General features: G+C 35.9%; 1 protein-coding gene across 2 annotated transcripts in view; it reads right to left on the reverse strand.

Annotated features, from left to right (window-relative positions):
• The window catches only part of PRKN (parkin RBR E3 ubiquitin protein ligase), a 693,701-nt gene that overhangs the window by 544,840 nt on the left and 121,173 nt on the right, over positions 1–27,688 (reverse strand). For both annotated transcript variants that reach the window (XM_088052826.1, XM_088052827.1), the window contains exon 2: positions 15,837–16,000. In XM_088052826.1, the coding sequence (XP_087908952.1) occupies positions 15,837–16,000 (164 nt within the window). The remainder of the gene's footprint in view (positions 1–15,836; positions 16,001–27,688) is intronic.

Here is a 27,688-nt window from a genome sequence, read left to right on the forward strand (position 1 = left end):
CTTGTTTTATCTTGCTGGGTATGGGGATTGAAGTCTGAAGAATATTTTTTTTAATTGCTGTCTTTCTTCTGATGATTGAAAAGAGAACGAGCTCTGAAGAGAAGTTACTTCAGAAGTTAGACTTTAATATTGGATAAAGAAAATGCTTTCCATTAATGAATATCAAAATAAAATACTTCTTCATTTATTTTTAATCAACAGAGGGCAAATTTTAAGAACGATCACTTTATGCCCCAGAAGTGTCTGAAATAAGCAGACAGTAAGATGACCCTCACAAGAAATATTGCAGCACTGGATTTTTTTTTTCCTTCTTGGATTTAACAAAGAAAAAGGGACTGAATGGGATCACAGGAAGGAGCATGAATTTCAATAATCTTCCATCCTCTGCATCACTTTAAATTCAAGGCTTAGTTTGGTCTTTTGCCGAGATCCTGAACTTTGTTAGCTTGCTCTAAAACTCATATTTTGATAATACTGCTTGAGAGTCTCTCTACTCAGAAAAAAAAATCTACCAAATATGCTAATAGCAGGTCAAGTTCCCACATGATTTTTTTTTTTTTAATTACAATGTTATTGTTACGCTTCAACCATCTCAAAAGTGAGACAAGCAAACAAAACAACACTTCTTTAAAACGGAAGAGGACTATCCATGTAGGATGTGGCAGCAGTAGGTGTGCTACCTATTAAATTCCATTGACTTTCAATCATATCCAAATATAAATTAATATATAAGTATATATAATAATATATAAGTATATATTTCTTTTTCCTGAAATACTTAACAGCTCAAGTACACCAGCAGAATTTAAAAAAATATGACACTTTTTCTTTCTGCAGAGAAATACCCAATGGAGAAAATGCCAGATGTGTTCAGTGACTGTGAGATGTTTACAGAAAAAACTGAATATTTTCAGAAAGAATATGAAAGACTTTTCAGCTGTTTCCAAAAAGACACTTCAATATTTTGAAACAACGGTCCCTGTTATCTAACCTGAAGAGAAATTGTGAAGTCTTCACAAGGAATGACACACCTTTATCTGAAAAGATAACATCCAGACAAAATCTATTGTATGCATTTTGCAATAGAATATTACTATAGCTGTTGCAGTTATCCTGATGATTTAATAGGCCCAAAAAGGCTTCCTAAAGTCTGTATGTTCTTCATATTTCCTCTTGTCTATGAATGGAGAAAATTGTCACCCAACACTTCCAACAGAAGCAGAAGTAAAATAAATAGTGTAAATTATGTAGGCATTCTGCCAAGATGAAGGTGAGACAATATTTGTTTGAAAATAGTAAGTTCAATGAACTAGTTACTAAGTAATATATAGTAATTATATAAGTAATAATAGTAGTATATCATATATTCTAGTAATTATATAAGTAATAATAGTAATATATCACGTTATATAAGTAATAATAGTAATATATCACATGCTGAAAATGAAGACAGAAAGCAGGATGAGCTACTGAAGAGTCTTTGTGTGGGGTGTGGTTGGATTATGAATCAAGTGACTGAGGCCAGCAATTTAGCTGATGTTCATTAGTTTAGGAAAGAGTTACCAACAAACACGCAGCATCAAATTATATATTTGTTTGTTTGTAACAGTGGCATACCAATCTCATTTATATTTCATAAATTTCACTATTTTCTGAACTAGTCTTTTCCCAGAATTTACAATGTCCTGGCTCTAATGAATTAGAAATTTGTAGCAAAACATGCTAAAATAGTATTAGCCTGTAATACCCTGAAACTGGCTAAAATGATACTTTTTACATCCAGAAACTGCCAATTAATTGGAGCCTTATCTGGGAATAAAAGGAGGTTACAAGCTAAATAGGCACACATTTTTGCCAGCTCAATTCTATTTAAAGGTATTTTAAGTTCATTAATTTAAAATTTATTTTGAATTTTATGGTTGTAGTTAGGAGGGAAAATATTCTACCATCAGTTATTACCTCACACTGCACGACAACCACTCTATCAAAAATAAATGGGGTAAATTTGGGTATGCTTTGAGGTTTCTTCCCTCTGCACATCTAGCAACAATTATCTCCATAAGATGCAGCTCTTGGAGGTTCTGAGGCTTTCAAGAGCATGGAAAAGATGCCACTGTGACGTGATGATTTTCTGCTGCTGTTGCGGCATGACAGAAGCATGAGCTGCTTTATTGCAGGTTTTAAGCACTTTCAATTCCAGATATTCCTAAATAATTCTCTGTCTGAATACACTTATTTTGAATGATTGCTCTTTTCTGTTAAAACCATACTTCAAAGAAATATTTGACCAAATATAGCTGTTCCCAGATTAATTCCAGGTTACTTATGCCTGGAAAATACAGAGATTGTGTTCATTTGGTGCTCAGTTACATGGTAAAACCTACAAAAAAGCCAGAGTATTATATTATACTTGATTCCATGTCTTTGAAAACCAGCATAATATGAAAGGATGGGGAAATGATTGCTTCCAATCTAAAGTAATGCAACTCCTACCTAATGGCTTCAGGTTTTTTCTATTCATCCAGAATTTGAACACCATTAGCTTCTGAAGCATGAAAAGAAATTGAAACAACTAGGCTTTCTATTATCAGAACCTATAATATATGAAAAGCCTTAAGAACCAGAATATTTAATGAATAATAATAATAGGAAATGTCCTACTTGAACCACATGTTTAACCATTTTGGAAAGCACTTTATCAACCCTGATGCAGATCCCCAAATTATTCTGAAAAATATGTATGGGATGCAGTTAAGATATATACTTAACTGTGAATAAAACTACCACTAAATATTAATAACTAGCAATGAAAATTCCCTTCTACATTTTCTAAATACATACAACAGGGCAAATGAAACTGGCTTGGAGGATAACTTTCTCTTGGGAGCTAGAAAGACTAGAAAGTCATATATGTACATATATATATATATATATATATACACACACACACACACACACCACACACTGAACATTCAACATATGGAGGCTACACAGGAGATAAAATCTGCCTATGATTATGAAATTTGATACATTTTCCTAAAACCCAAACCACAAACAAATTACGCATTAAAAAGCTCAAAAAGTTATATATACTGTCTGGACACACCTATACATAATTCTGAAAGCATGGCATCCCCCAAATGAAACTAAAAAGGGCTACCACCTTTAATAGTTGTATGAAACTGTAACCAATCTGCAGTTGCAATGAAATCATTATCATACAAGACTATTTCACTGTATTTTTCTGCATCAATTTGTAATAAGATCTTTTCAGAGAGTTTTCTTATTGTACGAGTAACAAACCCATGGTTATTCATCTGTGGAAATCTTCCATGTTCTTGGGTGAGGGCAGACAGGAAATACAGAACGGAGTTAAGTAGAATCAGTTACAAACTGTGACAGTTCAAATATAACTTTGAATTCTAAAACTAACAAATATGGGGAGTAGTTTTGTTTGGGTTTTTTTTTTTTTTGAAATAGCAAGAAAAAGTCTTTGCTTAGTTGTTTTTTTAAAAACCAGTTTCAAGCAATCACAGAATTGTTAGGGCTGAAAGGATCCTTTGGGGATCTAGTCCAACTCCACTGCCAAGGCAGGGTCACCTTATGGGAATCCTAATGCATGTGTTCACCATTAACATACGCCTTTGCTTTCCAGTTCTGTTGTTTCCAAACCAACAGCTGAAAATTAACTGGGAGCAAGGTTTATGCATTAACAAGCCACATATTGCATAACAAAATGCACATCTTCCCAGTGAACTAGAAGTGCTCTAGGCAGGAGGGAAGAATGTAGCAGCACACTTCTGCTCTCAGTTCAAAATGTGAACATTCTTTTATGTGTAGCATTTGACCTTTCTTACATAAAAGCGAATAAATTGAAGAAGATGTAAAGCATAAAACTAACAAAAACATCAAAGCCCAGAAGTTTAAATAGAAGTTTGATAAAAAAGATTGCAAGTTTGACTCATATATTTTCAGCCCCCAGGATAGGAAGTCTGTAAAAATCTGGTCTGTGAGACCTCAGCTCATCAACCTGAACTCAGCATTGGAGAAAATCTTGACTAGAGAAAACTCAGTTGAAAACAACAGAAACAACAAACAAAAATTTTGAATAAGTGAATAAAGAAGGATGTGCAGAAAGAGTACTTCTTACACAATCAGTGTACCTTAACTACACAAGAACTGGAAAGAACCTCTCACTTAGTCTACATAAGAGTAGACTTAAATTCAAAAGCAGTCGTACTGGCAGGTCACACTGTAAGTCACATGGATTTATAGCAGCAGGTTGTAGCACCTCTTTCAGCTCAAAATCAGCAGTCCCTGTTCCAAAATGAGTGGCTGCAAGTTAATTAATGCATTCCAATCAAATCAAATCACATGGATATACATTACTAATACAATGAAAAATGGTCAAAAAATAATTAGTATAAAAACATTTCTATCAGAAATATAATGGAATTTCAGAAGTTTTTTCTGAATCTTGCAAGAAGCTTCCATCCTAACATAGACAAATAAGTCATTTTGTCTTTAAATAACATTTTCTTCAATAAAATGGAAGCTGTTTCTTCAAAACAACTTTAAGTTACAGAATTCTGAGTTATAAGGGCATTAAAAGGCATATTTAAGCCTCCTTCCTCTAGTGTAATGAAGTCAGGACATGACACACAATTCCTCAGCAACGGGACCTCTCATGCTGTCCCCAGTATGCATCTTGTAAAAAGGCACTGGCATGCTGACAATTTCAAAAAGGACCAAACAAATCTGCCACAAAGATTTCAAAGTGGGCAATAGCAAAACAAGTCTCCAAAGCAAACCTCATGCTTCTCTCACTTTAGGAAAGGTTATTTCCCTCTCAAATACTCTTGTTGTTTTGGACTCTAATGCAACTTCTCTTTTGTAAGCAGCACTAAAAACCCTGGTGTTGACTAATAGCCTCCAGTACAGTGCAACTTTAAAACGGCAGGTAGTGGCCTAACTAGTGAGCTGGTGTATATCCTGCAGGGCTGTTACTGTTCTCTGCTGCTAGAAAAATTCAATTTTTACTTTTAAGTATAAATACACAATACATCACACTAAATTACATTACAATGGAAGTAGCATGTCTCTAATGCAGTGAAACAACAGTACATATGGAAGTTTCCATAACTGTGAACAAAATGAACTCTCTCTCTGCTTCTATATTTAATTTATTTATCGATAGCAATTTTTTCAGTATTTTCTATAGCCCACTGGGGTCCTGCAAAGCCAATCCTTCTTTTTAATAGAAAAATAACACTTCTGAGAGATTTGAATTATGTCAGAAGATAAGTAATTCAAAGATTGCTTTATGACTGACACATACACACCCAGAGATGCAAGGAGATTAAATCCTGTGGCTACTGGAGGCATGAACCCATTCTGTGTCAATCTTCCTCCATTTGTTTCTGGAGACTGACACTGAGCATTGCTCACAAGTCAGAAATGCATCAACCCTTCAGAGAAACAGGAGAGAGAGCTTTCATTTGCATTCACTTAAATAGATGAGATCAGCAATGAATTCCATCGGAAATGAACACTGCTGGGGATGCTGTTTTTATTACCTCTGCAGTGATAAAGGATGGCATTTACAGAATGGTCCTCTGAAAACCGAGTGCACAAATCATTGGAAGCATATAGTGTAGGTACTGGATATGTTACTACATCCAGTTTCTCCACTCTTCTGAAATCAGAACTCATAGCTCTAATTCATAAGGCTAAATGCTTACTTGGCTAAACAGTGCTTATATGACCGACATTTCTAGTTGAAAATGTATCCCACCAAATCAACGGCTACTGGGTCAACCTCCCCAAATCTGGTTTCCTATAACATATTTAGAATTGCATGTACTTCAGCACTACATAATTCCTCAGTTATCTTGATAGATTATAGGATAACAATTCCCAGTATCTGCCTTCAATAAAAAATGGTAATAAATATTAAGTATGCTGAGAAAGTTTAATATTTTGTTTCAACTTATTCTTGTAGGTAATGTATTCACTGCATAGCTCAATTCAGGTAAATGAGCTGGAGTATTTCCTAAATTGGTTTCCCAGAGAATAGACCTGCATGGATTACTGCTCTTCAATTTGGATTTCTTTTTAAATTTTTTTTTAAAATGTATTGAATAAATTTCTAATCTTTTTAATTTTTAAAAATATTATGATCTTGCAAGGGAAAAGTGTTTAATCTTATCTGATGGTAGGCTTAAAGAATCACTTGATTCTGATAGCGCACTAAGTGGGTCTACCATGTAAGGTTGATTTCTGTAATGTAATCACACCTTCTTTAAAAGTGATAATATGTTCATTTCTACTATTTTAGGTGTCAGACCTTAAATGCACTTCTTTATATCCTCCACAAAGAGCCTTACAGTGCAAATGATATTAACACATTGAAAATTTACTGCTTGGTTTGGTTTTGTTTTGCTTTAAATATGGGCTTACCCGTGGTTGCTGTCAATTCATATATTTTTGCAATTCAGTTTCCATGCTTTTGCAGTCATCTGTAGTATATCTCACCCTTCATCTTACTTCTTGCTTTCCTACTGGGTAGGACAAACTCTGATACTTCATGAGCCCTGCCATATAATGTTGGTTTTTCTTAGCTGTTCATCTAATCATCACCACATTTAGTAAATACAATATAAATAAGCATAATCTTCTTTGTCAAGAATAATCTTCTTTTTGTCAAACTGTCCAGGTCTACCTGAAACCTTTTTATCTGAAATTCCCACAATTCTTCTAGACTTCTGATACTCAGCATGGCATATATTTGTTCAACTATCCTTTTTTCTCCTTGTTACTATGCTGTGTTGTTGCACCACTTCTCCACTTCCTTTATTTTTCGTAGCACAAACAGATGATAAAATTATTTTTAGAAAACTAACAGAAGTTTCCACTACTACTTAGTGACCAGAAACAAAAATTACGCTAATATTATAAAGCTAAACATCTTAGTACATCCAGAAGAAAGGCACTTCAGTTTTCACTATTTATAAAGAAGAAGGGACACTTTCATAAAGAATAACGCTTCAAATGCTATGTATTCAACTGGTCACTTTAACTTATTGCCATTTATGGTCTTTGAGACATTTCTGCTATAAGATTCTGACAGTAGAAACATTAAGATGCTTTAAAATTGGATTGTTTCTTCCTTTCCTGAAGCTCTGACACTTTAAATTAGATGTGCTTAAACTGTAGTAATAAACACACTGCTGCAAGATAAATAGTAAGCAAAGACCCAAAACTACTGTCTAGGGAAATGAAAATAAGGCAGGAATAAAGGTTATATGATATTGGTTAAAGAGGTGAGCAGCTACTATTTTCTTCCCTTAAACATACTTGCATACATTTATTTGTTTTGTACACACAATTTGCTGCATACAATGAAAGATACAAATGAATAGATTGCTATGTTAAAGATGGCAAGGTAATACAGTAAAAATATTTTATAGGATAATTTGAGATGAGCTGCATAAGAAACAAATCATGAAGTCAAAGCTCTGGTATATCATGCATACCAAATATATGACAATAAAACTTTTATATGCTTCCATCGTACTGTTTTATGTCAAATAGTTAATAGGGAAAAACTATATTAGAAATGTTTTTGCAGTTTAAAGAAGTTTCATTATTGGTATCTTTTTCTTTTTTTTTTATTAATTCTACCATAAAATGAGAACCTGGGGGCTTTTTTTATGTCTCTTCATGAGAAGTGTAACCTCATCAACCAAAATCTGTCAACATTTACACATCTTTTCAAATGACCTTTTATACATTAACACGTAGATATCTTGGTTGCATGCAAAGAGATCAGGAAACAATCAGGAGGTCACAAGGAGGTCACAAGGAAACAAGGATGATATAGAAGCATATCACCCAATAAAAGACAGAAACCATGGGTAGAAGGAAATTTTCACTCACTGGCAGATAGAGCAGATCTGCAAGGCAACTTTGTTTTGTCATTCTATCCCCGTTATTTCTTAGGCTGGGTAAGAAAGGACAAAGTTTCCTAAGCAACAGATGTTAGATGTGAAAAGTCCTGGAATTGATTGGGAAATGCAGAAATGGAAGCAGGGAAAGTGGCTTCAAGTGTAGGAAACTAATAATATGAAAATCAATATAAGTGAAGAAAACACTGATCAATTCATTCAGGAAAAGCACTGAAAACTGGAATCTACAGGAATGGGAATCAGACCCATAACCTCGATGGATGGAAGGTATATCATTTCACATTAGCTGAGAAGCTTCCCCAGGACAGTAAGGGTTTTGTGTGGTCGTAAGAGAAAAAGGGAGAGAGAAGAGGGAGAGAATAAGTGAGAGGGAAAATGAGAGGGAGAGAAAATGTGAGGGAGAATGCTGGCTCATGGAAAGTCAGTGGCCTAATTTTCACTAAATCAAAGGAGCCAATGTTTTACCCAAAAATTGAAATAATAACCAGGTCTGTATGTGAGGAAAATGATTCATTTGAGGAACATGTACTTTTGCTTCTTTATTTAGTCTAAATGAGGAGACAAGATTGCATTGCTCTACTGTATTCCTTATTGCTGATTTTTTTTTAAAACACTTTACTTTCATTTCTTCAACAGGCTTTCAGAGTGCATAAGAAAGCTTGTAGGAAGTTTAAATGCATTGAGTGTTGCTCCAAGGATACATAAGGAATTACATACATACTTTTGCTTCAATAACTCTTAATATAATTGTTTTCTTTCTCTTTGAGCCTGTACTGGCATTATTTTCTTTAGTATGACCAATTTTATTTACTTTCATGGGGTTTTTGCTGTCATAATGCAATTCTCCTTTTTTTCATTTTTTTTTTCTCAACACCCATAAAAGCCACACCTCACAGGAATAATTCTGCATCCCCTATAGTATGGAGGTTCATCTGTGATGAAAACTGTAAGCAGATATGAAGCATTCAAGTTTCACTCCAACATTTTCAACTACAATTAGTGAAAAAGCTTGAAAAAGAAAAAGGAAATAGGGAAACCCAGACTGGTTTATTAAATAGCTGCATGACCATGATAATTGCAAATATAAATGTATTACAGATGATATTTCAGAGAACCAGAGATATAAAGATTTAGTTAAGTAGAATTAAAACAAAAGCAAAGAAATAGTGGCAAGGAACTACATCCCACCTTTCTGTTGAGGACGTATATTTGGTATGCTACCTACTATTAAAAAAAATTTCCAACACCTTCCATTCTTCCTTTACAATTTTATTTTCCTGAGACAACATTTTCAATATTGAAAAAGAATTCACAGATACTCTGTCCCAATTGCCCATTTCTTAATCCAGTAATTTCACTATGTAAATTGTTAATCAAATCCTAATTTTTGCTTCTTCTTTTTGAGACCATACAAATATTTGCAAATTAGTGTTCTATTTCAGTTATGAATTATAAAGTACATAGTCTCTATTGATACTTCCTTATAAATGTAGTCTAGTAGAACAATGAATACCATGTTTTTCCTTTGAGGGAAAGGAAGGAAGAAGGTAGAAAATATCCCTACTACCCTGACCTTCTGCTTATTCAGCTACAATTTTTGGTAATGATGTTCTGTATGCTAAACATTTTTTCACCAAAGCAATTTAGAAAGGTGATGAATGAAAGATGTGGGCTGACCTTTCTTTTACTGTCATGATTTAGAGACTCATAAAAGTTATTACTTACTGCCACCACCTTAACAACTACAGCATTTTAAAGTTTTTGCTTACCCATTTTCCTTCCTGCAACCTAAAGATAGATCCGAATGATAAAATGGACAGCATTGTAAACATATAAGTTGAGTTATACTCATGACAAAGGGAAAAGATTCAACAAGTGTCTGCCTAATGCAAGTATGTAGGTGGAAAACAAAAGGCACATCTAATATTGGGGCACTTTTCAAGATAATTTTGCTCTGAAATGCTATGTATGTCCTGAAAAGAACTAGTGTGTTTTGCCAGAGGAGTTTCCACATTTTGTATTTCATGCAAACAGTATTCCAGTTTCTCTATCAGACCCACACAAAGCAACTGCTCTTTCAAAAATTGATTTCTCAAAATTCACTTAATGGCCTCAATACAGTGAATTTTAACTGCCTAAGAGAAATTAATTTTAAGTAAAATTCATCTGTTGCCTGAACATGTTTGCACATAAAGAAAGTAGTAACAGCCATTAATGAAATAAAAATGAATGCAATAGCTTCACAACTTACTGAAACTGTCAGCAAAGGGGAAAACTAAATAAACTCGTATTTAGAAATTTGAAATTTAATCTAAAACAGCAGAACAGGTCATACAGAAACATTACGAGTCCGTAAGATTACTATAAGAACACTGGCACCAGCACTCCAATTCCAGGAGCCCTTGAACCAGCCTCAGCAGACACAGAATTCATCCAGGTACCAAAACCCAGATACATCTAGAAATTAAAACTACATTTGTACTGAGTGCACACTGAGGAAAGTTTGCAAAGAAAACCCTGTCACAGTTTATTCATCAGCATCCAACATCATCAATATCATCAGCAGGCCAACAAAAGCAGATTAAGAAAGGTCAGAAAAATCAAGAAGGACCCAGAAAATTTCAAGGCCATATTAGAATCTGTAGCCCCCACCAAAAATGACCCATTCACTTTTTTGAATTTTCAGACTACCTGAAGATAATTTACCCTTCATTTAGATATAGTTAAATATTTTTCACATTCTTATAATTTCAGGAAAAACTTAGCATAAAAAGAATAGAACACAAGTGCATTTAAGAGCAGAATGGAAATGTGTTTCTGGGCTTGAATCTATATCTGGTCTCATCTATAAATGCATTTAGCTCTTGATCTGCCCGAACAATTAGTGAGCAATTTATTCTCTTTTCTCAATTTTACAGGAAGATCTTTCCATTATTCTTCCGTACTCACAACAACCTTCTGAAAGAATTCCTATTTTTGGGTATATATTAATTAATTATTTCTACCCATTCCAAAGTGAACTGCAATCAGCAGGGAGCCCTTACACATTCTTTGGAATGCTGAAATACAGAAAATACTTTGGAATGTAACAATATGGAAAACTGGGAAACCGGAGGCAGCCTTGACTTACAGTAAATATGGCTCTGTAGTACTTTCCACATGTGTTGTAAGAGTGCAAAACCATGAGGCCCAACACAAGTCTTGGAAACATTTATTCCACATATCTCTGTTGTCATAGTGAGTCTGCAGCTGTCAAAAGAACCAAGAATGAGCAGCACTGCCATCCACCCATTTAGCCAAGTCCACATCTCCTGGCAACACAGATGTAGCATCTCCAGGTTTTTTTGTTACTACAATATAGCTGAGTATAACTCAGCTAGCTTTTCCTGTTTTGAAGAAGTACAATACACATCTCTTCCAGCTTTAAAAAAAAATAAGCACAGATCAATCAAACATTGACCAAAAATACTGATTTAAACACGCACATACATAAAATGATTTTTTTCTCTTTGAATTTCGATTGATTCAGTCACCATATCTATGGGCAATTCTCTACAAACAGCATTTAAGTATGCAAATGTTGGCTCAACAGTATCCTGTAACCCACAAAACTGCTGAGTATCAAGGTTGTTTCTGTGAGTGATTCGGTATCCTATATATAAAACTGTAGCACAAGGCAGTAACTATGTCAAAAGATCCCATCTAATCTTGGCATTCAGTACTTTATAATTAAACATGGTGGATTTTTTATAATTAAACATGGGTTTTTTTTCATGGTTTTGGACATTTTGGACACACATTTTGGACTGCGTCACCTGGTTTCTTCTTTGGACCCCCAGTAAAATTAAACAAGGCAATGTAAGAACTGCTGAAAGCTGTGTTGTACTTGGCTGTGCTTAGAGAGCAAGAAAGCCATACATTTATGTACACAGGGTCCTTCTTTGAGGAAATGCAGTATTCCATTCTTCAAGTACCTGTTGCTGCTAAAAGCACCATTTCTCTCCTACCACTTCTCTTTTCCCTCTGCTTAGATCATCAACATTGCTACTGCAGTTGTGCCATTCCTTTTTACTCATTGTTTCAGTTATGTTTACGAGCTCACACTATCTAACAGTAAACTTCTAGTTGTGCTTCTTTGTTTCTTGAATGTATGTATAAACTATTTTAGGCATATAAGCACCTATATGGATGGATACAGTCAAAGCCAAATTTACGTGAAACCTATGCTCCAAGCCTCAAACCTGTGTTGCAGTCAAATGCAAGCTAAAACTGACTCAGAAGTCGTCTCAGGGGAGCACAGCTGTTAGCACAAAGCTAACAAGTCCTGATACTTACCAAATGCTTAGTCTTTTTCTCTTTCAAAGAACAGTATTTTCTAGCTTTACCTTATAGTGGAAACACTGTCAAAAAGAAATGGTACAGAATTGGGAAACAAGACTTAATTCTATCCCTGTTTTGCTACTGACTGAGGACAAGCTAAGCTACTGATTCCCATCACATCATTTGTCTTCTTTATTCATTTACACTATAAGCTCTGCAAGGCAGGGAATCTCTCTTGTAAACTGCTTGCAAAGAGCTTCTTCACACAAGGGAACTGAGTTCTCCAAGAAAGAGCAAGTCTGTACTAATATAATACTACTGCTGTTATCAGTTTCAAATTGCTTGCACTGAGAAAAAATGTTTATCAATATATACAATAGACTTTGTTACCAGCAGCTTTGTTAACTAATTTTGTCATTCTCTGAGGCAATGACAATACGATAAGCAGTCACCTCCTGTTAAAACACTTCAAGGTCCCTGATGTGCAGCTACCTCCTATTTATTCTGTTGGTGACTGTTATGGTTCTGTTTTTATTTCCCTCTTAGGATTGCTACAGGAAGAGCTTTCCACTATTCTTCCATGCTCATGACAACCTTTTGAAAGAATTCCTATTTTTGGGTCTATATTAATTAATTACTTCTACTCATTCCAAAGTGAACTGTAGTCAGCAGGGACCTCTTCATCATTCTTTGGAATGTTTAGCACCCTTAAGTGACACTGTTTGCTAGGCTTTTAGGAATCAGCTTTCTGCTCTAATTCCTTCTTATGAGATTCAAATTTGCAGGTCTCATTCTTCATCCAGTCATTACCAATCTTTCCTTACTGTGGCTCTAATTTCACTACTTGTCCCTTAGTCACTAGCTTAGATACTGATCTCCCCTGTGCACAGTGGAATCAGTGTCTAATCTCCCTTTCTTTTTTCAAGGAAAAAACACTTATCTGCGGTACCAAATTAAATGTCTCCACGTGTATTTCACTTCTATTCCTCCTACAATTTTTTAACTGTTGTTGTTGATATCAAGTTACTTATTTAAGATCTCGACTTGGCACATTCTTTCTTATAATAATTTCTCTCTAACATCTATCCATTCCAAAGCTTCATTTATTTTTTACAAGTCTCAGCTACCAGGAAAGATTTTTTCCTTCTCTCCAAACAGGAAAACAAACACAACTTTCACATTCTCAGTTATGTTTTGTATCGGCTGCCTGAGATTCTAAGGTAGCTGTCAAGCCAAATGTAGTTGTCCTGTGAGCTGTGAAACCAATAAAGTTTGCTGTCCTGGAGTATTTCCTATATCCCTGTCCCATACTCTGGCAATTACTGCAGCTTTTCTCATGTCCTCTATAATACCATTATCTGTAATACCATCAGTTCTCTTTCCTGACCTCTAGATTCTTCCACAATACCTTGGGCAAATAAGTTCAAAAGTAATCTATGAAAAACAGAAGGACAAAATGGTTTTACCAGAAATTCTATGCTACTGTAAAATGAAATAACTTTAAAGCATCAGCTGAATAGAATTTTTCTTATTTTGCATTCAAATCCACAGATCTAGAAAACAAGAGGTAGTTAATTTGAAATTCTGAAACTACAGATGCAACATAAATGCCAGCAGTTAGTATTTCACTAGAACCCAAGTTTTTATTAGCTTCTTCTGCAAAAAACCCAGACAGCTTACCACAGGATTTCAAACACATCAAATACTCAGCTTTTCTTCTTGTGTTGACAGATTTCCAAGATAAATAAATATACATAATTAAAAGAAAAAGAAAGAAACGCAGCAGCAAGTTGAATACATTCAAATAGCAAGAATAAAAGTGTAGTTGTTAGATGCTGATGACAGTAACCACTGCAATATTTAAGACACCTAAACACAGAAGTATGAATTGCACCTTTTGAAACAGCTTTTTAATTTCCTATCTAATTTAGAAACCAAGAGTCAAAGCAATGAATCTAGATCCAGTTTACTAAATAATATGAAGTCTTGACTACACATGATAATTATGACAAAACAAGGAAATTACATCATCAGGAGGTCTGTATATCCGGAACACAATTTTTAATTTATCCTGGCAACAGACTGAATGTTGTAGCCAATAACAAACTTGGTTGCAAGTGTCAAACTGGGCTGAAAATCTGTGTTTCATGCTGACACAAAATGGCAGTAATACCAACACCTGCAGCTTGCCAGGAAAAGCTAAGTGGCTCAGAAGCTTCTGACAGAACAACACAGACACTCCAATCTAGCAACTGGCAACTTCTACAATTCACATGATAGTTTTTCATTCTTACGCTTCGATATAAATGTTTTCACACGTATGTGGAACACACTACAGGTATGCATCAACACTATTCACAGCTGATGCACTGGAGACTGACAGCAATTCACATTTCTACATCTTCCTTTGTGTGCTGGAACTCCCTAAAGCCCTTTGCAAAGCAACAAATACCATATCCAAGGAGAAACAGTGATAGGTCATCAATACAGTAGTGACTTTCTGTTCTCAGGCTTAGAAGCCATTCTGAGTACAACAATATGTCTGAAATACGAGTACAAATTAATCTGAATAGTTCCACAAGTGAGGGATCTTTGATGCAATCACCTGCGCTACTACAGGTTGTATCTGCAGCTCTTTGATACCATTGTAGAAGGATGGCAGTTTAATTAAATCAGTATTTGCACTCTGCTGAAAGGCCAGTAGGTTTGCTCAAGTTTCCCAATGGTCTTAAATGTGTGATCTTAAGGTAAATCCTGTCTATTGGAGTGAGCTGCCAAACACAGGCACAGAATAAACAAAACTATTTAGCAGCAGATGCACTGGTAACAGTAGCAAAGAGCAACTTGAACCTATCTTTCGGTGCTTCTTACTGCTCACTACAGATGAACAGTCCTCTGCATTTATTGAAGAGAACGATTCGCTAACCTCCAGGAGCTGAAATTCAGATACCTACTTATAGCTGCTCTTCTGTGCTCCCTGCTCCTCTTTTAGCTTCACACATTTATGAGTTCAGTGGTTTGGAGAACACTTTTGTGGGCTTTCTGATCTGGAACCACCCCTCCAGCATCACATACCTGTGCAGGCACAGAAGCACATAGTGAAGCAGCAGCCGTGTAGCTATCCTCCAGGGGTCACAATTGGGTTACAAATTCTATAAAATGTGATGACTGTGCAGCCTGATTTAGAGCAATTTATTCACATCCTTCTTCATTAAGATTCAAATGGAATAAGTAAGATAGAAATTGAACAGATACAGAAATTGTGCATGGCTTGCTTCTGTAGTCAGTAAACATTTATTCACTAGGCACAGCTCTCTCTCGTGCTCTCTCTCTCGTATTCTCTCTCTTTCCCTACCCTTCCTGCTTGCTGTTTTAATGCATAATTAAGAAGGTCAGAATTAATGAAGCAGTGTGGAGTAAAGTTCAAGGAATCCCCAGGCACTATTTATTTTATTAGATCTCAGGCATGAACATCAGATTGGCAGCATTAGAGGCAGAGGCAGTGTAGCTGGCAGCAGTCCAGGCGAGGAGCTATCAAGGGATTCTTACCTGCAGTGTCAAGTCATTGCTGAGCTCCCTCCCTGCAAAAATCACCCGCAGCTGGTCAGCTGGAACTCCCTGTCGCTGGGCAACTGCCTCCTTCAGCTGGAGGATGCTGGAATCCGAACCAACCTCCACGGGGAAGCCATGGCTGGAGTTGAACCTGACAAACACTGAGCAAGAGCAAAAGATGTTTTTAAGCCAGGATTTATCATGACATGTTTATCCTAGAATGACAGCATTTACTATTTTCAGAGAAAAGCTATTAATACTCCAGTGTGGTATTTTTAACCCCCCTCATGGAATAGTTAGTGACCACTAAATAAAACCCATGTGTTTCCCCTTGGCAGTTTCAGAAATGACATAGAGCATTTAGAATCAAAAGAAACCCAGCTAGGCAGCTGTACAAGTAGTCACTGCCTGGCACAATAGATTTTAATTTCAGTCATAACCTTCACAGGCATAGGGCACTTGCACTTTCTGTGCCCCTTGCACACTTCCCCAACACATATAACAAATAAAAGCGGAAAACTGAGGTGTGCTCTGGAGCCAAAATATATTAAATTAAACATGGGAAAACAATTCCTCATTACAAGGTAAAGCACAGTCAAAGACTGGCTTCCCATAAATATAATTCTATAGGAGATAATGATGAAATCACACACTAGAAGAAATCACAACCACAGAATTCTGTATCTGGGAGTGTTGTTTTACAGCACAGTCTTTTCAGAGTTCACTAAAATATCTGCAGTACATAACTCCTGTCAGCATCCACCTTCAGTGCAGAAAATCACTACTGCACCAGTCATATCATTTTTAGAGCTGCAGCAACTGGTTTATACACCCAGAGAAGCCTGGCAAACAAACTCATAAGCTTCCTGCCATTCAGCTGGCAGACCTGTTTTTCATAAGGAGCCTGAATGTGTTCATAGAGCCCTGGTCAGGGGAATTACTGCAAGACCTATGAAATAAGAAAAAAACCTCATTACATCCATATCAGTCACAGAGGTTGTATGTACAGCAGACATGTTCCCAGTGGACTGCTTCGACCAATACCTTCACAGGCAGGAAGCAAAGGAATTAGCAAAACTCAATATAAAACAAAAAATCATTTATATCAATTATACCTGTCACCTAAACTACCTGGGTATTGATTGCAACAACCAGTCTTTTTAAAGATTTATTTCCTATTCCCACTACAATGCTTTAGCTGAGGATGTTACTCCTTTGCATTTTTGTTGACTGACAGAAGCATAAACTCAAAAGTACTTAAAGGGTTTAAAGAAGTAACTGTTTTTAAATCTAAAAATAGAAGTTTTATCATTTTTCTAATGGACAGTCTACCAGACAACTCCAAAGGTGTCAGATCCTTTATGAATATTTGAATATGGCTGAGGTTGCTACCATGGTTTTTCACAGCCACCAATGTTTTAAATATTTGCAGTTTCACATCATCAATCCAGATCTGGCTTTAAGGGATAAGGCCATATTCCAATAAAATTAAATGCAACATTTTAAGTTTTGTACTTGAAAGTATCCTCTTAATGCACTTAAAACGCAGGGTAAGATTACACAATGCAGTGTTAGGCAGGTGCCCTGCAGTGTGTTATGCTGCTTCTCATTATGGGGTTTGATTTCTGTTAAAGGGTGTTCTGGAGATAACAGTGCAAGGTGTATATTTAGACTGTTCAGAAAAATCAGTGGAATTTTAGTTTTATTTTGATTATGGTTTGGAGACCAAATAAGGATGTGTATGACAAAAAATAGTTACAGCCAATGGCAATTGAACATTTCCCATCTTTCCAGAAACACACAATGCTCAACTGGAAATAAAATTATCCATGCCAATAGCAAAGTTTATAGTTAAAACAACAGGGATTACACTTTTTTAATATGCTACACTGTGACTACATGTATGTCTACACATGTTTTAAGATACTGATATAGATATGCTTACATACACACATAAAATGCATACATGTGTGTCTCCAAAGAGCTATTTGTAACTAATACACAACCTTCTTTCTCCTCAGTCTTGCAGAAGTGAATGCTACTGGTTTTGGAAATGAAAAAAAAATAAAAAGGCAGCAGATGCAGTGACTGCAAATCAAATGTGGTGGTAAAAGGAAAGTACTTGATAAAAGAAGTATTAAAAAGCACCATTTAAATTAATTTCACAGTGGCATATATGTATTTATTTTTAAAGGCAGTATAAACCCAACACACTTAATGGAAATGTAAGTCAATTCTGACATCAAGAATCCCAAATCCTTCTCTGAAATAAATTTTTTTTTTAGTTACAACAGGTATATTCTCCTCCTGCCAATGTCCATGAGGTATCAGAAATTTAGTCTTACAATTCTTACCACAAACAAACATGGGAAATGAGTGTGAGTGCATCATTTTGCACTTCACAGCACAGAAGCTGAAGAACAAACTCAGAAAAAAATGCTAAAATTCCAAATTTGCTTGCTGGAAAAATCTAACTCACAAATATTTTGCCCTTAAACATTTTTCTTCTATTATATAGTCTGCTATCTAACGACTCTTTTTAACGTAAAAGAACAGAAGAGACCTTTGCTCACTTGCACAGAGCATAAAAAGATTGAATACAAAACTTCAGTCTCTGGAATAAAACCAGAATTTCATTAATATAATATTTCAAGCTGTCTTTTTAGGAAAAATAAATTTATTTTCTTTCTGACATTTCACCTCAATAAATAAATAATCAATACCAAGTTGATATTCTTAACACAAATTGTGCAAGAGATCACAGGTGAAGTTGTGCAGACAATTCCAGACCTTTTCTAAACAAAACATATGTTGAAAAGTTTTAGAATTTAAAGTTTGTTCACTGGAATTTAAATAAATATTGACTTAACAGGAGATAATTTACCTGAGGCCTAAACTGCTGACAGAAACCCAAAAGAAATAAACAGGGTTACTCAGACACAAGTAGATGGGGGTGGGGGGGGTGTAGGGGAGTTGCAGAATTTCAGTGAAGGTTGGAAGAAACCTTGGGGGCAGGAACCCCTGCCGGAATCTCAACAGGTCACATTCCAGACTCCTGGGATTCAGCAGCCTGCTTTCTTTGGCATGTCATATCAAAAATTCCAAAGCTTTAATCCCCATTGTTATTAATCCAACCGGTTTTCCAGTTCTTAATGGAGAAGATAAATGTAAAATATTGGAGAAGCTTAGGTCTTGCCTGTTAACCAACTATGAAGGGCACATTCTTGACACAAAGAACCAAAGCAATGGAACTGTGGCAAGAATGAAAGGAAGCTGTAGACGGCTTTACATTGCTGCATACACAGCACAAATTTCCTTTTTACTTTTGACATAAAATAGCCAATTATTTTTCTGTCTAAAGTTATGAATTGCACAATCCTGCTTTGCAGCACATCAAAGAAAAGCTATCACATAAACATACCATTTGTGGCTCATATTTAAAATATAAGATCTTAATCAATAAGATCTAATTCCCCATTCTTCCTATGGATAATTAAAAAAAAAAAAAAGTAACAAAAGTTTAACCTAAAGACAGTATAAAGTATGGGAATTTTTTTTTATTTTTAAAAGCCCTTTCTCTACTGACGTTAGGCAAGACGACCTTCGAAATGCAATTTTTCTAAGACTGGAGAAAAAACCAAAATCTTGTGACAATATCTGTCTCTGGTGATCAGATCCTCTGCCTCAGCACATGACTTGAGAACACAACTCCTCTTAGCTAAAAACTTACATCTAGACTACCTCACATTTGAAAGTATTATCCCTTCCTTTTCAGTATTAATTTTTTCTCATAAACTGTGATTAATAATTTATCCAGTATAGCTAACCTGCTTAATACAGATTAAAACCAGGAAAATTCACAGAAAGGACATGTAAAGCAAGAGAAGGTAGGAATCAAGACAACATAAAATTCTTGCCTCCTGATAAAGTAAAACAGAAATGTTCTGGAAGTCCCTCTATTACCACAAAACTGTGTATCACCTCTCAAGGCACAGGATGAAGGCAGCTGTTCCAAGTACCTTTTTTATTTCAGTGAATAAAATAAAAACATATAAAACATATTTTTCAAATCTCTGGGGTTTCTGCATACTCAATCATAAAATATATTGTTCTAGTCTTTTAATCTTTAGACTCAATTACTATTGGAAACATTTGTGGACACTTTACAAACCCCGTCAATATCAGTTGCTGCCCGGAATTTCTACAACCTAAATTGTAGAAATACAACTGTAGGATATATGCAGTGTGAGAAATTAGCAGCAGAGCACAAGATAATGAGATGGCACTAAATTTTATTCCACAACTTTTTATTGTTTTTCGTGGTGATAGGGGAACTGAAAGAAGGGAAAAGAAGTAAAGCAAAAGACTAAAGAGAAACAAAAAATGGAAAAATATGGCTTGAAGATACTCTGCAAGCTGATGTCAGGACTGGAAAGGAATAACTCAGAATTGTGTCAGGCTTGTATTAAACAACCAGTCAGTACATGTTAATGAAAGTCCAATCAAATGGTTAAACAACTTTTAAAGTTCTTTGACTTTCCACAGCGACTTAAGCAGCCTGGAAATGATACAGCCCCTTTCTTCACATATCTGTGCATTTAGGTTCTGTGCCAGAACAGGAAACCTTCCCAACACCTTTAGTCCCCAAGAACACTGGAGAGCAGGGTAGCACTTCAGCTTCTACCCTACTTCCACTACATCAGTCCCATTTTGAAGGCTGTCACTGTCACAAAACTCTGGCCAACTGGTTTGCCTGATATTTTCCTTGACATAAATATGTGAAAAAATCTCATAGTCATTGGGATAACCAGTTCTATAGCAATTCATATATCTCCTTCATCAATTAGCAAAAATATCCTGAGCACTCTCCAAGAAAACTCTTGAACAGATGTCTTTTCATCAAAAATTTGCCAAATTCCGACAAGTTGGAGCCAAGTTGAGATAGTAGGATCCCAAGTTTTGATGCCCTTGCACTGAACACTCTGCCAAAAATCCCCTTCTTTAGAGAAGGAAATCCAACTACAGAACCTCTGCAGTCTACACAACGAGGGAGATAGTGTCTCCAAAAGAAATTATTTCACACATTTCAGTCTGTATGGCTGAAAATCAACGGTTTGAACACTGCCTCAAGATGAGTAGGTTGCCGTTGAAGCTATCAATGCATTAGTATGACATTTTCCTGGAAAAATGCCCCGGTGTGTGTTTTGCAGCAGGTCCAGAGTGACAGGTATATGCAATGAAGTTAACCCTGACTTAATGTGTTACCACTCATGGCTGAGCCATGATAACTGGAAGGATTAGGTCTCCTCCATCACTGCATTTGTGAAATAAAATTAATGCACATTAATGCAAGCCAACTTCACAGCCACAGCAGAAAAAGAGCCTACAGAGGCAATAAGTGGCAACTCATTAAGCTGGAGTAATTTGGTTGCTTCTGATCATTTGTAAATTACCTTCACCTAACGAATGATTTTATGATGTAGTCACACAGAGCAATGTAGTAATCTAAAATAAACAATGTCTATAAAACCTCATCCTTGATGAAAGGAATAGACTCTCAGGAAAACATCTTTAGTGCTGGCTAACACCAAATGAATATCATAAAAAATGTTCCTTGATCTTTAACTCAAATTTTAAGATTGAGATTTCTGATGGCTTTATTTACTTTTAAAATAAAAATAACAAGTGGCTTTTATTCAAACTACAATCTAGGGAAAGCAAGACATTATTATTCATAAATTCTAAGTATGTACCAGATGACAGTTTTCTACAAAGTCATGAGCAGCACAGAAAGGGTGAGTAGGAACAGGAGATTCACCTCCATCACAAGATTTAGGGGGCATCATATTAAATTTATATGAGTCACGTTCAAAGGAGGTAAAAGTGCTGTTTGACCACACTACTAGCAGCACGTCTTCTGGAAAACTCTGACAGAGAAGTGGTAGATACACAGTGTATGAATTTGGCTCAAGGGGAGAAAAGAAATGGGCAGTTTCAGGCAGCTCAGTAAGCTCGATACTGGAAACAAAAGAATAATATACACAAGTTTGTAATAAATAGTTTATATGCAGGTTTTGAGCTCAGAAAAGCAACACCTTTCAGTCATATGCTGAGCCAAAGAGGAATTTATGACTACAAAGAAAGCAAAAAAAACCAGATACCATCACACATTTCCCCCCGCCCCCCCCCATCATTTTTAGGAAAATACACTTTAAAGCTCCTGTCATTCGGGTTATAAACAGTTTTAACACATCAGCGAGAGATATCATCTATGCCTGCCCTACGGTCTTTCTTCAGAAGGGGCTCTGCTTATGTTTGCTGATGGAGACAATAATATATTTACAGCTGGGGTTTTTTTACAGGGGTTTAACAGTCTCTTCTGAAGAAGAATGCTCTTCTGTAGATGTCCTGGGTTTGTATACACATACTCCAGTAGAATGTAATACTGAGCAACAAGCAGGCAGGTTAACAGTTTCCTCCTGACTCTTCATGCTATCAAGTAATCCAAACCAAGAACAGAGGCAAATAAAAAAGACAAGAGCTCAGCACTAGTCTCTTTTTTCCCTCCAGAGCTATGTATGCACATGCAGTTGCTTTCTTCTATTGCAGTGAGGCAATTTTTAAACTCAGCAATTCTCACAGTAACCTAATTTTGTCCTAGGAAGTATGCCTTTTAATCCAAGACACATGCTAAATTTGTCTAGTAAATTATTTCCTGTGATTAATTCACTCAGTTTTACTATTCTCTTTAAGTTGGAGGAATGCATAGCTAGCGAACTCAATGCTACAATTATGTTGGCATTTCCTTTATAAGTCTCTTTAAAAATGCTATTTTCCTAGCTATTTTTGCCCTGATTTACTGGCTGCTTATGTCAGCACCAAGCTGCCATGAACTTCCTTGATACAGAATCCACCTAAATTCATGTTTCATTTTAAATAGATGCATACTGTTCTTTAATGTGCTTGGATATGGATAAGAGTCTTTCAATTCCACATATTTCAAGCCATATGCTGCAGCTTTCTGTATTAATAGGAAGTATTACACTTAAAAATAAAATGTATACTCCTGCAGCTTTTAAATTACCCCTGTCCTGTGAAAGAATGGGTCAATATTTTTGCAAAGACAGCATTCGTAAGAGGGTCAGAAAATCTAAAATAGGACATACTGCAATAGCTTTAAGGCTGTAAAGGGAACTGTCAAGGTGCAGACTTCAGTAGGGAGATTCCACCATTTTAACAGTTATACTTATTTGCAGTTCCATGTGAAATTTAATATAATTTTCTTGTTGCATCTACATGCATCTAAATACCAGAAGCATTGCTGGACAGTTGAAGTTCCAGTCAAACAAATGTCTGATAAATATGGCAGCTGTCACACTTGACTAAGGAAGGAGATTTCTCACCTTGTGAAGTACATTAGATACTCAGTATAGAACAAAACAAATATTAAAATTAATAAAATTCACATTATAATGTGGATTAAAATGGAATATACATCATCGGAATGGCTATATAGAAACAGATTTGTTCCATGCATAACAAAAAACCAAAAGTCCCGGAAAAAACGTATCTACATTCCCTCCTACTGACATGGCAACCTTTGGTTTTGCTGTATTTCATTTTTACAAGAACTATGACAAATAACACCAAGCCAAAACTCCAGGGAATGAGCATTGTTACGGCCCTGTTAAGCCCAGGACAGTGGGCTGTACAATTACTACATGCAGCCAAATGCATTGCTTGAAGGGAGAGGATGAGTCTGGCTGCTCTGGGGAACAGAAGACTAACAGGGCTTCTTTCCTCGGTGTTTGCAGGTCTAATATCAGCTTTTAAAAGTCCACTTTTCTTTGCTTTCACTCATTCCTTTAGAGGGGATCCCAGTATCATGACAATCAAGTCCTGATTTGTTTTAAAAAGCACAATAGGTAAATTAAATTCACTTTCTTTATTGAAAACTTAATTTAAGGCTCTGTTCTGCCACCTCCTTTTTTCTTAAGTATCTTTCCATTTTACCAATTTACTGATAAATAGTTCTTGACTAGCAGAAAAATAAGCTTTGATGTTCTGGGACAGTCCAATTCCTGCCTTTTACCTTTAAATGCTAACTTCACCCAATCCTTTCAAACCGTGGGCACCGTTTTTCCTCCCCCCAAGACCTCACACCTTTCTCACATGTAAAACTATGGCAGTGGCACTGAAGAGACACCAGCAGGGAGGGCACTGGGGACACCACCAGCCCTGACTGTCCCTGCCTAGATTCCACAGGGGTTCCACAATCTGCCCAGGAGCCCAGGGGTCACAGTCCCTGCCTCAGCCACACCATTTCTGCAGCTACTTGGAGTCTACCCTGATGGGTTCAAGTTAAATTCTTAAGGCAAAATTACATCTGTTAAAGATGTAAATATGAGTTAAAGAACATAAGTAATTACACTAGCTTTAGTAAAACTATCTTAGCTGTCAGTACAATTTAACCCCTTAAATCAAAAGAGAACTGCAAAATGATGGGTAGCCAAAGAAATTTGCAATTGTGTTGTAGAAATGCATACCCAGCTTTTCTTCTGAACTTGTAAAAACAGCAGTTCTTGTAGCTAAGCTTGAAGATTTACCATATATAGAAGATAATTTTCTCCCTCTTGAGCTTTTCAGAGCTCTTCCCACCCTTATTTGGGTTTGGTTTTTTTTTTGCCATCTACTTTTCCTATCTATCTCACAGTCAAATAGCAAGCACCTTTAAGTCCCTGACACCACAAAATACCCAGCAGCCACTTTTGAGAGGAAAAAACATATGGCCCAAACTGACTGCCAAAAATAGTCTGACATTCTTATTATAAAACTGCTAGTTAGCAGGAAAGGAGAAACACCATTTCAAATATCTCACTGTCACACAAGAATCCTAAAAACTCATTATACTGTCTGAACACACACACACACAAAGAAATTTATTGGGCCTGTTTAAAATTTACACAAATATACACAATATAGTCATTTACAATGTCCCCTTAAATATATAAAATGCATTATTTTATATACACACACACACACACACATATAGATATATATATTCACTGAGCTTACCGGGCACATGACTCAAACACTATTACAAAAATGAAAAGTTAAAAACCCCAAATAATGAAATGCCAAAATACAGTAGGAGGTTTCTCAAGAGACTGAAAAATGGTGATGTACACAGTATATCAATTGAATACAATGGCTTGAAAATTGTGAGACATTTCACATACAAGCAACTTTGCTTCTGTTTTGTTGTTTGGGTTTTTTTAAACCAACGCTAAGCAGACTGAAAGTGTGTATAAATTATACATAAGCACAACAAATACTGAAGATCATGTGGAGCTATGCTGTGCCATAAATGTACTGAATAAGTTTCTCACCATTTTACCAATTTTCTGCCAATCTGTTTTGCTGGATTTGCCTTTGCTGTCCAACACACCAATAACTTTGAGGAAGATAGCATAATGATTTCTCTCTTGGTTACATCTAGGTCCATAGATGATGTGAACTTAGATATTTCAAGGTTTGCTGGTTTATAATTTTGAGGTCTATTTCACAAAAAAACTAAGAAACTATGCTTTTTTAAAAAAAAAGACTTAAGATATCTTTATAAAATAATTCCATAAATTTAAAAATGGAGGCTTCATAATCTGAAGTTTTAGCTTATTGTCATGATAGATCAAAATGTCTTAAATATCAGAATATGAAAACTGTTCATCTAGTTAGGTCATAATTCCCCTGGATGAGCGGTTTTTCCTGACACGTGTACTTAAAGCCAAAGATTTTTTTGGGCATCTGTAATTTTAAGAATGCCAAAAAATTTGAGAAAATTATTCAAAAGATTTGCTGTGTCAAAAGCAAGATACACATAAATTAAAATGTGAAAGAACAGCTGAATTGATGATGACAGGATGAATCTGTTCCTTCTTGCTTGTTTTAAAACACTTGCTTGTTTTAAAGTTGTTTAACTTAAAATATTCATTTCATTAGATCAAAATTATCACATTTCCCCCCCAAAAAATTCCCAGAAGCTCAGAATACAAATTCAAAAATTCTAAGCAAGGCATGAAGTTAAAAATTGTGAAAAAGGAGAAAAATAAATCTATATTTGATTACACGTAATTCTCTATACATGGGCTATTTTTCACTGGAAAAGCTGAAGCTTTGTGAGAGGCAGCTAGTACAGATTATACCTAACATCCAACCTTTGTGAATGGGTCATTGCTGCCAAAACATATCTCCATAGCACAGTTCCACAAATTCTCTTGCAAAAATGCTGGTTGGCTCACCTTATAACAGTGGAAGACAAAAATGCACCATCATTTCTCTGAGGCATGTGAAGTGCAACAGAGTTTGAAAGAGAAGAGTTGCTCTTAACTTTGTTTGGTTATAAAGGCTGACTGTGCTGACCAAGTATTTCAGCTTGCTGAAGAAAATGTGGTAGACCAGTATTAGGCTATTATTGTGTGCTGTGTTTCCATTATTCCTTGGCAGGAGGAACGATGCTAGAAAAGCAACTTAGTTTTCCATGTGATTTTCTCTTTTTCAAAACTTATTTTAAAGCCTGATAGAATGGACAGCCTTTTTTGCTAGGAAAAAAAAAAAAATACAAATTCTTCATTCTAACTATAAATATTCCCAGAAGAAGATCCATCTCAATGTCACGAACACCTCAGTGCTTCTCAAGATTTCCTTTCCTTCTGTCTTTCTCACAAACTGCAGACAGCTGCAGCCCATCACTCCCTGTGCCAGTGTATTTGTCAATTAGTTTGAAGGAAATCGCCCAGCACAAAAAGCAGAGCTTATGATCAGACAGGAAATTATAGTCTATTATGCAATTTTATTCTTGTCTGTGATTGCACATCAAAGGGCAACTCAGTGGCAGCCACTGATACTTGTTAAGGTAAAAATAGTTCTGCAAAAGCAGATGGTGGAAGCAGACACCAGTAGATCAGAAATGCTGAGTCTGAGTACAGTATACTTTAGATGAGCCTTTTAGAAATGAACCAAAAGGATTTTAACACATAATGTTCCTTTACAGTATATTGGCATTACAAACTGTATGGTGTTTTCAGATATAGTGGAAGTCTGCCAAATTCCAATCACAGTTTTCCCTCACACTCTGCTTAGAGTGGTATGGGCATCAGCACCTGTAAATAGGTAAATTTTCACAGCATATGCTGCATACACAGACTTCATCAGTATATGAATTTAAGAGTATTAATAATTCTGTATGCAAATAACCTCACTGAGCTCAGTAAGACTTTTAACATTCTTCTTACAATGATTAGGGATAAAATAATTGTGATGTTTGATACCAATATGTCAAACCAGTAATACACTTTTAACACTTTATGAACCCAATTGTGTCAGCTTAGGCAAGTGATAAATATAACACAAGAATTGTCACTCTATTAGGAACGGCTGGGATTGAGCAACACAGACTCTCATGGAGTCGATTAGGAGAATGTCTCGTAGTTTATTACTTCAGCTCTGTTTTATAGACTGATACGTGGAAAGTACAGAAAGGAAACTCTTATTGGTTAGCAAACCACTACATTACCACCATTGGTCAGTGGGGCACACACCCCCCGACCTTCTCCTGCAAAGAAAACAAGAGACAGAGAAACAACACCTGTAAGGCTGTTTTCTGTCTTTGAGGATTGTTTTGAATCCTCCCATGAATTCCCAGGCTACTTTCTCAAGCTGGACTGAGAGAGCTATGTGGCCTGTAATTTTTATAGGCTCTCTGTTTCAGAGTTAGCATCCACAAAGAATAAAATCAGAACAAGATTTATTTAAATAAAGCCATTAAATATTATAAGCCAATCATCCAACTG

This window comes from Pseudopodoces humilis, chromosome 3 (genome assembly GCF_049639895.1).
Source record: "Pseudopodoces humilis isolate 2021_Gansu_Grassland_sample_001 chromosome 3, ASM4963989v1, whole genome shotgun sequence".
Lineage (NCBI taxonomy): Eukaryota > Metazoa > Chordata > Aves > Passeriformes > Paridae > Pseudopodoces > Pseudopodoces humilis.